This window comes from Hypanus sabinus, chromosome 10 (genome assembly GCF_030144855.1).
Source record: "Hypanus sabinus isolate sHypSab1 chromosome 10, sHypSab1.hap1, whole genome shotgun sequence".
In the NCBI taxonomy this organism is placed as follows: domain Eukaryota; kingdom Metazoa; phylum Chordata; class Chondrichthyes; order Myliobatiformes; family Dasyatidae; genus Hypanus; species Hypanus sabinus.
This window is the reverse complement of record NC_082715.1, coordinates 32583392-32597371: the sequence shown is the minus strand read 5'-3', so window position 1 is coordinate 32597371 and position 13980 is coordinate 32583392. Positions and strand designations below refer to the sequence as shown.

Below are 13980 nucleotides of genomic sequence, written 5' to 3'. Positions count from 1 at the left end.
GAATGTTGGCGAGCCTGGAGGATGATTGCTTGTGATCGTTACTAAACTGACCTGAATATTTTCAGATCCTGTTCAAACCGATTACATGAATTTTCGATTAACGTACATGAACGATATTATATTATTTAATCCGCATTCACGCCACTGCAAGGCTCCCTTTCAAAGAAAAAGTTTGGGAAAGTCTGCTTAGTGATATATTCCAATTAACATTAACAGTAAATCGAAACAACAGGACGCTTTATCCTTCCGACTTTTGCGTCATTTATGGTCCTTCTTGTTATGTAATAAACACGCAAGATAGTCGGCATATGTTGTATTTAGCTAAAGTTCAAATAAACGGTATTGAACTATAAGGATCAGAATAAAAGTGTAATATCCTACTTAATTAGCCAATCCAAAGCAAATAACTTTATCCAATACAACGCTTTGCCATTACGTTATATGCTATAGATCATGTCCCTTTGATGATTACTTCTGAAAAAAGGATGTCGTTTGAAGTTGGTTTAACAAGAGCATTGCCAGTGCCAGATTACTGACTAGCTAAATAATTGCTTCCTCACTCTAATTCAAATAGCGTTTTGTACATTTGAACGTTATCGTTAGGCTCGCCGCTAATTTACAGCAAGAGACTGGATCTCGGTAGGTTGTGCTCCAAATTCAAGTGCGTTCAATCCCCCGTCCCATTCATGTTTTCTAAATTATTTTAGTAAAATTAACCCATGGTTACTCTGCGCTTGTTTCTATTCCGGCACTTATCAGTGTTGATTGACACTTAATAAAACATTTTAATACGCATTGTCGATGTAAACTTAGTGGCAAGACAGCTGTAGTTTTTTAAGTCGCGACAGAAACTGGAAGTCGTCTGCCTCCTAACACTCCTTGAGGAAATAAATTGCGAAGAAAGCATCAGAGAGCTTTGATAGGCTCAGATCACAAGTAGGCGTTTGCACATTTTACGATTGGATATGTAAATTATTTTAATAGTTTTTTTTCGCGAAGCTTTACTCTGGGGCAAGCTTTATAACTTTCATTCATTCGCGGAAATGTTTTAGTGCTTACTCTCCAGCCGCATTCTGAAAACTTTACTCCAACCCCCGCCTCATCAGCGTGGAAGAGAATATACATTCATGTGGACATTTGGGGAAAGAAAAGGAGCTGGAAAAGTACCAACATGATCGTCTCGACTTCGCATCTTGCGAGGGAATACAGTATATTTTAAAATCGTTGATGACTCCTACAGCCACCACGTGTTCTTTGATGTCTCATCATTGCTGACTTTTTTCATGACCACAAACTTGCTTTATAATCCCAACCTCCGTGAAACCACCAGTTGGAAACTGTGGCTTTCCCTCCTCTTGATCGTTTTGACCACAACGTGGATTAGAAATTTTCTCCCTAAAGACAGACATTTGGAATATATTTGTAGTCACAGAAGGAAAATCCGACTTTCCTGAAAAAAATAAGCTGCTTTGTACTTTAGAGGAGAAACTTTTTTTAAAAAAAGAAACTGGACTGAATTGAACTGAATGTCAATAACGGATATTAACTGGACAAATTGACTATTTGTGGCTACTGTAAGCCCCTAATCAAAGTGTTGTGATGCGTATTCCCGTAGATCCCACTACGAGCCGGCGCTTTACTCCACCGTCCACCACGTTACCAGCAACGGGGAAAATGAGCGATGTGAGCGGGATGGTGCCTCACCAGGAACCAGGGCCCGGAGTCGGAACAGCGGGGACGGCGGCGCTGAGCAGGTCTATGATGCGACCCCACGAGAACCGAACCATGGTGGATATCATTGCCGATCACCCTGCAGAGCTGGTGCGCACGGACAGCCCCAATTTCCTCTGTTCTATCCTTCCGTCACACTGGCGATGCAACAAAACCTTACCGGTGGCATTCAAGGTAAGAAGAATCAGCCACATCTTTTAGACTAAGCACAAGAGACGGAAGGAAATATTGTAAACTACACCGAGCGATAGACATGCTATAAGATAACATTCACAGCAGTTGAAAGTGCACTTAAATAAATACTGACAGCTTTTAATGTGCATTGTTACCATTATCTACTGTTAAATATCTATTGCTTTAGTTTGCTGAGAGTATAGTTCCAACTTTCTGAACTTCCTTATTATATTTTAACACCAATCAAGACTATAAAACTGGCGGGTGTTCAGCATTTTATCCTTTCCGTGTCTTTTTTTCCGATCCTGCCACCTATTTCTAAGCACAGAACAGTATGTAGATCTTTATTTCAGGTGAAATCCGTGCATTTATTAATTGTGGTGTGGACCTATCGATTATCGAACGGTACGCATAATTGCGTTAAAAAAAAACTTTTGCTTGATTTTAGCACGGGATCAATTAATTTCCTTCGAGAGAGCTAACTGCAAAGTTGCGAATTGATTGTGGAAACGCAATGCCCCGTGTTGCCTGTTGCTATGAAGATGAGGTCACAGGAATTGTGAAATAAATAGTTTAGACAATATTGACACATTCTAGCAAACAAAACAACAAATCCTGTTTTTTTTTGTACGGCGAACTGTATCATAGTTTAAATTGACATTTTAACAATTTTAGTTTTAAAAGGATAAAGGGGTGGGAAATAATTCCGTCATGGATCAGAGGACAATTTCCATCAGTAGCACTTGTTTTAAGAGCCGTAATGTAACCCAGAGATACCCTGCTGGCGGCTGAAGTTAGCCCATCCCGTTCTCCGCGAGCCATCTCCCGCGGTAATGAGGGTGTGTGTTGCTCTCCGACAGGTTGTCGCCCTGGGGGATGTTCCTGACGGGACTATGGTCACGGTCATGGCCGGCAATGATGAGAATTATTCGGCCGAACTCCGCAACGCCTCGGCGGTCATGAAGAACCAAGTGGCTCGTTTCAACGATTTGCGGTTCGTCGGCCGGAGTGGACGGGGTACGGTATTTTACCTTATTTAAATTCGTGGTCACTTTATCAATATGCGCCAGTGTGTGAGGTCCTAGTGTAACACCGTCTTTCTAAGGTACGGGAACGTGATAGCACCTAGCATTGATGCAGGTATAGAAATTATCGTTAACCGCATTCGATTTTAAACAATAACAGTCACATCTATGTATCCGCCTTTCTCGCCTACGGATTTATATTCTGAAGAAATATTACTCTTGGGTAAGTTATCTATTTATCTGTCCTGTAAATTTCCCAGTAATTTTGACTATTTTTTGCTTCCCTTTCCTTTTATTTTCTCATAGGGTTAGGTCAGCAATCTTATCGTTCTGCAAATATATTGAAAGATGGGCTGAAAAGAGTTCTTTCTCAATGCTCATTGCAGCTTATCTCCAGTAATAGTTAAACGTGTCAAAGTTACTGTCAATATACTCCGTCCTAAGTTACAGCATTGAAATAAGTGACACATCTTCTTTCATTGTAATTCTTTGCAGCTAACTTTTAATATTTGTCTGTTATGGACAAACAGTGAATGGGCAAAATTTTTTGAAAAGTGATCCTAAAAGGAGAAAGAAATGGTGGATTCTAAACATCTTGATGTTGCCAGTTTAATATTGTTTCCATTAAAAAGTATTGAGTTAAAGATTCAAAGCCAGTACAAAATACAGACACATTAGCTGAATGTACCTGAAAAATTGTTCAAACGTTCAAAGAACTCATGAAGGAGTGATGTACCCAGTTTTACTGTTTTGCTTTTCTCTTGGCTAGTTTCCCAAAAAGCATTTTTTTCCTAAAAAAAAAGACTAACTGCTTGCAGGCTTTTCACGCATGGGAGATGAAGAAAGCTTCTTTTGATGAAGTGTAATTATGTCCAAACAGACTTGACCCTTTTTTTTTCTTCAGTTCTTCACAGAACAAACCCCTGCTTTACTTTGAAGCAGAAGGTTTGTTTCCAGCTCAGAGTGTGCCAAAGGCAGGAAGAGCTGCAAAAGATTTTTAAGTCAAGACTTGTCTTGTGAGATTTAGTTCAAGAAGAGGGAGATGAAGAGATAAGATCATTAATTGAATCCCATTTCAACTGAACATTCAGAGAGCAATCATCAGCAGATTGCAACCTGTGTGAACATAGGGAAGTGAGTGCTCACTTAGAACTGAGTCGCTGATTAACTGGCCATTAACAGTAGGCAGAGACAAATTTAACTGACACAAATTTAAGATAAAGCTATTACATACGTACAGTACATACTAGCCCAAAGAATGGACAAAAAGGAATGAGATCTCATTGGATGGCTATTGATTTTTGAAAATCAAAAATATTGAAAGGCTGACTCATAAAGCCAAATGCTTCAACTTCTACATGAAGACAAATTTAAAGTTTTTTGTTATAGCATACCAGTAAGATATAGACAATAGGAGCTACCAAGTGCACAGTTAGTAATTCAACTTGAAACAGTTTGTTCTGATTCATTCACTGGTTCATACAAAACCCTGTACTGATGCAAAGCGATGACTGTTTTATTGACTCACTTTACAACGCCCACCTTTTCCTGTCCTGAAGCATTACTGCACAAACTGCCATGGAAATGAGTAACAATTGCATATCTAACTTGTTACATATGTGGGAATGCCCACTGAAAAGGTACAGGATTTTGCTGTCACCATCCATTCCTTTCTCTGATATTCCCGCTACATTTTGCAAACCGTGATTGACTTTAGGGAATTAAATACAATACTTTAAAAATTAACATCTATCCATTTACCTATAATGAATAAAACAGACATCCAGAAATTAGTCACTTTTCAAAGTTATGGAGTCTCTTATTCGGAGAAATGTTAACATTAGGAACTAAATCTGCAGACAGTAATATAATCAATTATTGCCTTTCACTGATGTGCACATAAGTGATCAACTCTATCAGTTTAGTGGAACGATAACAACTGATACATATTCTTGACTCAGTCCTTTAGATTACAATTAAACAAATAAAATTTGGTTTTCAAAACATAAGGCGGCATTAAAGTGATTGGAAACAGTGAATTACTTAGGAATCACAGTTACAGTAGACAAATATCTTACACACACTGAGATACCAGGAAATAAGTATAGTTAATCCATTTTGTGCTGGTTGCATTGACTTGAGGAACAATGTTGAGTGCAGGCTTGTGATTGAGTAGTCCTCAAAAAAATGGTCAGCTATCAGATTTTAAGTATTTTTTCTCGACACCTGCATTGTGAAGTGTATAGCATTTTTCATCACATTTTTCAGATGAACTAAAAGATTGGTAGGTGCTGACAGAACATCAGCTTTTGATGAGTTAACTCTGCACCTAATGTTCAACATGTCTTACTTGAGCTGGCTTTTCACACATTGGAAAATAAATATTGCACATATGGGAATTATCTACTACTGTACATAACATTGGAATAATGCCATCACATGGCCAGGTGGAAATCATTTTAATCCATCCTCTAAATGAATTGCAGATATTACATACCTATAGCACTGAACTTTTCAGGAAATCTTAATAGTTTTGAGGCATTCATTGCAAGCATTTACTGTTTCCTTTCCCTTAAAAAGTGGATTTAATTTAAGGTAGTACTCTGTATTAAACTTCTGGGCTTTGTGTATTCTGATGTAAATTGAGCATTTAATGACAGCTTGAATGTTACATGGTAGATTCTGTCTTAATCATCAATTATCAAGCTGCTTGGCCAAGTGGTTAAGGTGTTTGGTGATCTGAAGGTCGCTAGTTCGATCCTTGGCTGAGGCTGCGTGTGTCCTTGAGCAAGGCACTTGACCACACATTGCTCTGCGATGACACCGGTGCCAAGCTGTATGGGTCCTAATGCCCTTCCCTTGGACAACATCGGTGTTGTGGAGAGGGGAGACTTGCTGCATGGACAACTGCCAGTCTTCTATGTAACCTTGCCCAGGCTTGCACCCTGGAAACTTTCCAAGGCGCAAATCCATGGCTTATTGAGACTAATGGAGGCCTACTACTACCAAGCTGACTACTGTCCCGTTAAACTTTGTCTTCCATTCAACAGCAAATAATCTCTCTACACTTTGCATTTTTACACTTTACACTTTGCCCTTTCCTTTGTAAATGCTGTCCCTTCAGAACCATTTAGATAACCATAACATTTTCAATGGGTTCTTTTTTTATATAATTACTTTATCAGTGTTAAGGCATCTCTCATTCTCTTCATTACCCAAACTTCCTCTTTCACGTTCATTTTGTTCATGATTCCTACTTTTCTGTCCTAAATTTCCATTGAACAGCTGACCCTTCCTAGCATCAACACATACTGATATTTGAAATATAGTCGGATTTAAAAGGGACATAACAGCAACGTTTTCATTCAGAGGCTGATGAGTATGTGGAATGAGCTGCCAGGCAGAGATCATTTAAGAAGTAATTTGGATAGGTATATGGAAGAACAGGGCTTGGAGGAATATGAACCCATTGCAGGAATTTGGGACTGGCTGGGTGGGTATGACAATCAGCATGTCAAAGGTCCTGTATCAGTGCTGTATTTCTCTATGACTCAATATATACCCTTCCAATCAAAGCAGATTCAAGATTCAAAGTACATTTATTATCAAAGAATTGATAATTGAACAACATTGACATTTGTCTGCTTACAGGCAACTGCAAAGCAAGAAACCCGAAAAGAACCCAATTAAAAAAGATAAAGACCAACTCCCAATATGCAGAGTAAAAGAAAAAAACACAAATCATGCAAACAAGAGAAGTGAGCAGCAACAACAACATTCCAAACCAGATTGAGTCCGTAGATTCAAATCAGAGTAGGCCCAAAGCCTTGATAGAGTATCAGGTCATCATATTAGCAGGGCAGATCACAGACGTGAAGCATAGCAGCTGGGGGCAGTCTCACAGCCTCAACGTCATGGAGAGAGGAGTGACCATCGCAGGAGATGAGTGGAATCTGCCCAAATCTCGACAGCCCACCTTTCCAGTCTGCTAGGTCCAGCATTTATTTGAAAATAGCATTGTTCCCTTCCTCAAACATTTAAATGTAACCCTTCAAGCAACTGCTCATTCCGTCTTTAATTTCACTCTCTCATCCAGAACGCTTGAACAAACATACCTCCTCAGTTGTTGACATCCTCAGAACCATCTTGAAATAATATCCACACTCTAGAAATACCACTTAAAATGGCTGCTTCCTTCACTAATTATAATTTTCTTCAAAACTTTGATCAGTAAGTTTGGGGAAGAAGGCCATCAAAGCTTCCAGTGGGATCTGGATGAGCTGCAAAACTGGACTGAGAAATGGTAGATGGAATTTAATGTGGACAAATGTGAGAGGTTGCAGCTTGGGAGGACAAACCAGAGTGAGGCTTACACAGTGAAAGCTATGGCACTGAGGAGTAGGGTAGAACAGGGGATGTGGGAATACAGACTAATAATTCCTTGAAAGTGCAGGTCAATGGAATTCAACGGATTAATTATTCAGCATGGACTAGATGGGCCAAAGGGCCTTTTTCTGTGCTGTAGTGTTCTATGACAGTATGACTCTATAAATTTATACCTTTGTTCACTAATACGAAAATATCCATATCGTTACCACAGCAGTAATTTTAGTCTGATTAAATAGTCTAGAATATTTTTATTAATGCAATATTTTATAAATGCAAATTGTAGAATTCTAAGTATATGAAATATACTACATAAAGAAATATATTGATGAGGAATTTCTTTAGCCAGAGAGTGGTGAATCTGTGGAATTCATTGCCACAGGCAGCTGTGGAGATCAAGTCATTATGTATATTTAAGGCAGAGGTTGATAGATTCTTGATTAGTCAGGGCATGAAGGAATACAGGGGAAGTCAGGAGATTTGGGCTGAGAGGAAAGATTGATCAGTCGTGATAAAATGGTGCAGCAGACTCGATGGGCCAAATGGCCTAATTCTGCTCCTATATCTTATGGTCTTATGGTCTTTTTTCCTGACACTGGCAATTTTATGATGTCATTGCCACGTGCTAATTTTTCCAACTCATTTCTTTTGTGTTATTTTGGGTTCATGTAGATTAAATCACTAAATAGATGAATCTGCAATATTTGAAATATTATTTTTAAAATACCTTTTAATTAGTCACACAATTTGGTACATGCTTTGCTGCAAATGTCAAAGTATAATATTTTACTATCTAATCTCTACAGTCAGTAATTTGCATATGGTGATTTAGGAGAACCAGACATTTCAAGTTTCGAATTTTACTCCCCATAGATCAGATTGTGAAAACAGCCAAATTAGTTTTTAAGTAAGATAAGGATTAATATCTATGACCAAATGGGGAGTTATGGAATGATTTTCACACTTTTATGAATCTCCTTTTTATATTTAATGAACTCCATCTTACATTGCAATGGCTATTACATCTTCCACAATTAACATAATTACACTATGAAACACACAGTAGCCACTAAGGGATACCCTTGTGGAGCTGAGACTGGATACTTAGAGACTGCTGCCAGCGAATCTCTGTTCTGTGCAGTATAGTACATTGCTTGCAATTTATTCCAGTATCGGCTTCAAAACTTTGTCTTCAGGCATTTGAAACTTATTCTAGAAATAAAATAGTGTGTGAAATCAAAGTGAGTTTTTTTTAATGCATCAAGTCCAAATTGCCACTTTACAGTCTATATGACCCTCAAACATGACTGTGGCTACATGTGCAAACTATTTTATTTCATTCTATTTAGAGATACAGTGCAAAATAGGTTCTTCCAGCCCTTCAAGTCACGCTGACAGAATCCCTTCAGTCTAACCCTAGGATAATCTCAGGATGATTTACAGTGACCAGGTCATCTACTGACTGGTACATCTTTGGACTGTGGGAGGGCACAGAGTATGCCGGGATAGAACGCCAAACTCCAATGCCCCAAGCTGTAATAATGTCACGCTGAACGCTACGCTACTGTGGTGCCTAAATTTTAAAATGATCAACCTTGTTCTGCAAGCTTCTTTATTGCTTTTAAAGGTTTATGTTTATTTTGTCACATGTACATTGAAACACTGAAACATGGTGCATTGTTTCTGCAAGTGATCCAGAGCCAACAGTTTAATAATCCCAATCTGAATGTCTTTGGAATGTGGGTGGAAACCAGAGAATCCAGAGGAAATCCACAAAGTCACAGGGAGCATATACCAACTCCTTAAAGACAGCAGTGGGAATCAAGCTCTGATTGGTTATCACTGATGCCGTATAGCGGTTGTGCTACCGTGCCCCACTTTCTATTAAAATTACATGTCTGGCTTTATTTTAACCCCTGTGAAATATGCAGAAATAACCAAACACAATTGTTCTCTAAAGTACTAACAAGAAATACTGGGAACATTTAGCAGATCAGGCAGCGTCGGTGGACAAAGAAAGACATTAACTTGAAACATTAGTATAATTTTACCCTCCACACGTGTTGCCTGACCAGCTGAGTGTTCACGGCATCATTTGCTCTAGATATTCAGCATCTGCTGTTTTTGTCTTCTTCCTGGTTTTACCCATAAGATTTCTTCAAGGTGATAGGCCATTTAACCTTCTTGGTAATATCACTAGATGCCAGGGATTTCCCTTGAGCTAATACCTGATAGCACCCAATATTGGAAAGAGGAAATAAATGCCACAGAAATCATTATATCTCTGTGGGCAGTTTCCTTTGTGGTTGGCAGAAAATACCATTGCTTTACCATTGACTGCACAATGCATATCATTATGTAGTACTTGCTTGGTTTAAAGGAGTTTTATACTAACTCCATTCTAAATTGCATAACTTTTATATATAAACAATTAGATGCTATGCTACAAAATTGGTTGGGTTTGAAATCAAGATCGCTTTGGACCTCCTCCACTTAATGCATTCTCAGCATTTTATTAATTTTAAAGGTTAATGTCATAACATTTGCACATTGTTCTTTACTGTAGTTGTGAGTAGCTAGAGAATTTAGTTGAAAATAGGGCTCTTGAGTATAGTACCAGAACTTGCGGCGTAGTGATGAAAGATCACCAAGTTGAAATGTCAACTTGGTTTTTGTCAAATACTGCTGCCCGCTGCTGAGCATTTTCAGCATTTACTGCTATTCTCTTCATATTTCCGGCATGCAAAGTATGTTGCTTTTGCTATATAAATATAATGAGTTGGAAATTTCTCCTTGCTGCATGCATGAAATGCACAATATAATGGTGGCAGTGTACTGTACTCAGCTTCAAAAACGTAGCTGCGCTGCAGGCAATGAAACTGAATATTGGAAGTGGAACTCACTTCACATCTGCTACAATATTGTGCATTTAGCAAAAGGAAATAAGGATGAATTCTTATGCCATCTCTTCAGATCCAAGTATAAAACTTCTTTGCTCAATTTCAATTTGAAAAGAAAATAAAGTGGTATTGATAATGCACATTTCACAGCTTCAGTTTGCTGAAAAGCACTTTAGAGTTAATGAAGTACTTATGAAGTGTACTCATTGTGGTAAAATAGAAAGCATGGCAGCCAATTTGCCCTCTGTGAGCTCCCACAAATAGAAATGTTTTCATAACACATAATCAGTTTTAATGCTATTGACTGAGAGATAAATGTTGCCTAAAATTAGAAAATGTGCTCTATGAGGAGAAAAAAAATTCTGGTTACCATATGTACTGACATCATAAATTATTTTAAAGAAATAGTTAGGATCTTGCAACACAAGGCAACTAGAACATTCCTTCTGTCGTTATTCCTAATTGATTTTTTTTTCTCCCGATGAAAAATGATCTTGCATTGGAGAACCTGTGGCCTTGTTAGTTGCTTTTTCTCTTTCCAAGCTGACTACAACCTACGTGTGTTGCTACAACTAAATGAGTAGGGTAAAGTTGCTTCCTCTTAAACCACAGTAACTAGCAACCTTATGAGGTTATCAGCCAAAAAAAACCTGATAGGGACTTAGTCACCCCACCACGTGCAGGTAGGCATTCAAGTTCATTGCATGACTTCTTTGTACCACACTTGGTAAATAAGGAACCCACTAGTATGGTGGCCTGATCCTCCTTTCTCTTGTTCGGGATGCTACAACTTGTGCTGCAACTTATGTAAATTATGCATAACCTCCCTGAAGTATAATGACATCAGAAGCAACTGATTGACCTTTATCTTTCACTATAATCTCAAGATCATCAACACATTATATAGCTCATTAGGAAACATCAGCTGAAATTTAATTGATTTAAATGAATACAAAATTTTATTAATCAAGCAATGAAATTAAGTAAACTGAGTTTCTATTTACCCGTCAAATGAGCATTAAAATGCATAGTCATAGGATCAATCAGCATGGAAAGAGACCATTCTGTCCAAGTCACCTGCACAGCTGAGTGACAACCCTTCCAATCTCCCAGCACATGGTCCGCAGCCTTGTGACCTTAAAATTATTCAAGTGCTGGTTCTAGACCACTTCTTAAATGCTGTCAGAACCCACCTTCAAACTCTTCCCTGGGCAGTATATTCAGATACTTACCTCTCTCTGGGTCTAGAACTTCCCCCTATAGCCCTTCTAAGTCTCTTCTCCCAACTATGTTCTATAAATTTAAGTACTTCCAGTATGAGGAAAATCTTCCCTATTGTCAACTCTATCAGTGTTTGATACCTCCATTACGTTCCCTCATAATCTCCTGTATTTTTGGGGAGAACGGGCCTAGTTTCTCCAGTCTCTGCTCAGAACTGACTTGCTCCAGCCTAGGCAACATTCTAACGAACCTGCTTTGCATTCTCTCCAGCATCGTTGTTTTGATCATATACCATGGTGACCAGAACTGTGTGCAGTACTCCAGCTAAAGTATGGCCAAGATTTTAAGAAGTTGGAGCATAAACCCCCCCTCCCCCACTTCTGTTTTTAATTCCCCAGCTAATAAAGGCCAGTAACCAACATGCTTTTGTAATCAGATAATCTGCGTTGCCACATTTGAGGATCATTGAATTTTTAATCCAAGGTCCTTCTGTTCGTCAATACTCCTTAAGGCCCAAATATTAAATTGTATGTCCCTGCCTCATTAGTACTCACAAAGTACATTTGTCTGGACTAAGCTATTTGGCCATTTTCAGCCCATTTCACCAACACATTGATATCTCTTGTAGCCTAAGACGTCCCTACACATTATCAACAACGACATCACTCTTCATGTCATTCCTGAACTTACTGATCAGTCCATTCAAGTCATTCATGGATATTACCGCCAGCAAGGGTTCCAGCATTGACCCTTGTGGGACACTACAAATAGCCTTCTACCATCACCCCCTGCCTTTTATTGCCAAGCTAATACTAGATCCAGTTGGCCAACCTACCCTGGATCCCAAGGGCCCGAACATTTTAAACCCATCTCCTATATGGGAACTTGTCAAATGTCTTATTAAAGCCCATGTGAATCACGTCATCGATACAATTTGTTATCTGTTTAAAGAATTCAATCAAATTGGCCAGGCAGAATCTGACCTTGCAACAGCCATGTTGGCTGCCCTTGCCTTACCAAGCAATTATTGACCACAGCACTCAGATTTTTTTCTAAGATTATGTCTACACTAATCAGGCTCATCATAACCAAACTTTTCCTTGCTGCCTTTCTCAAAAAATAACCTTCAGTCCTTCAGTCATCTGCTACCTCACTTGTGTCCATTGCAGATTTAAAACTCACAGCCAGCGGGCAATCAATCTGGTCTCCTGTAGCAACAACGTCTGTCAAGGGAGAAATGAAGCCATAGCATCCAAATTTTCAAAAAGTCCAAAGGCTTCTCGTAAAATATCTATATTGCAAAGTAGACTTTATTTCAGGCTAAAACATTATCAACAGCAATGACATGATCACAGTATCTAGAGATGCAATGGTATACTAGGTGAGTGGTAGCAGAGCAGTTAAGTAACTCGCTCAGCAGCCAGTATCAAAGACATGAGTTCAAATTCCACCATGGCAGCTGGGAAATTCAAATTTGTGTCATTAAACAGATAATGCACTTAATTACCAAATTATCATAAAAACCAGATGTCCAGGGAGTGAAATCTGCCACCCTTTCTTGATCTGGTCTGCAAGTGATTAATTTCTAACTGCATCCTCGCTTCAGGAGAAATTAGAGATGGTCAATAAATGTTACCATTATCTGCAACATATACCTAGTGGCCATTTTATTAGGTACACCCGTACACCTCAGAATCAGAATCAGAATCAGGTTTAATATCACTGGTATATGTCATAGAATGTGTTGTTTTGTGGCAGCAGTACATTACAATACATAATAATAAAATCTTATATATATAAACATTTAAATTAAATAAGTAGTGCAGAAATAGAGGAAAAATAATAAATACTGAGGTAGCATTCATGTGTTCCTGGTCCATTCAGAAATCTGATGGCAGAGGGGAAGAAGTTGTTTTTTTTTAAACATTGAGTGTGTTTTTTCAGGCTTCAGTACCTCATACTTGATGGTAGCAATGAGAAGAGGGCAAGTCGTGTGCGATGGGGGTCCTTAATGATGGATGCCGTCATTTTCAGGCATCACCTTTTGAAAGCGTCGTTGATGCTGGGGAGGCTAGTGCCCATGATGGAGCTGGCTGAGTTTACAACTTTCTGCAGCTTTTTCCAATCCTGTGCAGTGGCTCCACCAAACCAGATAGTGAAGCAACCAGTTAGAAGGCTTTGCATGTTATATCTGTAGAAACTTGCGAGTTTTTTGACGCCATACCAATTCTCCTCAAACCCCAAGTTCAGTATTGCCACTGTTGCCTTTGTTGTAATTACATCAATATGTTTGGCCCTGGATATTTCCTTAGAAGTGACACCCAAGAATTTAAAACTGCTCACCCTTTCTACTTTTGATCCCTTAATGAGGACGGGTGTGTGTTCACTTGACCTTCCCTTCCTGAAGTCCGCAATCAATTCCTTGGTCTTACTGAGGTTGAGTGCAAGGTTGTTATTGCATCACCACTCAACCAGCTGAGAGGTGATAAGTGAATCCAGGTAGGTAGAGAGAATAAAGGGCTGGAGAGGAAGGAATCAGATAG

General features: G+C 38.9%; 1 protein-coding gene across 2 annotated transcripts in view; it reads left to right on the top strand.

Annotated features, from left to right (window-relative positions):
- The window catches only part of runx2a (RUNX family transcription factor 2a), a 174051-nt gene that overhangs the window by 83345 nt on the left and 76726 nt on the right, over positions 1 to 13980 (top strand). For both annotated transcript variants that reach the window (XM_059981625.1, XM_059981626.1), the window contains exons 2-3: positions 1616 to 1905; positions 2766 to 2922. In XM_059981625.1, the coding sequence (XP_059837608.1) occupies positions 1616 to 1905; positions 2766 to 2922 (447 nt within the window). The remainder of the gene's footprint in view (positions 1 to 1615; positions 1906 to 2765; positions 2923 to 13980) is intronic.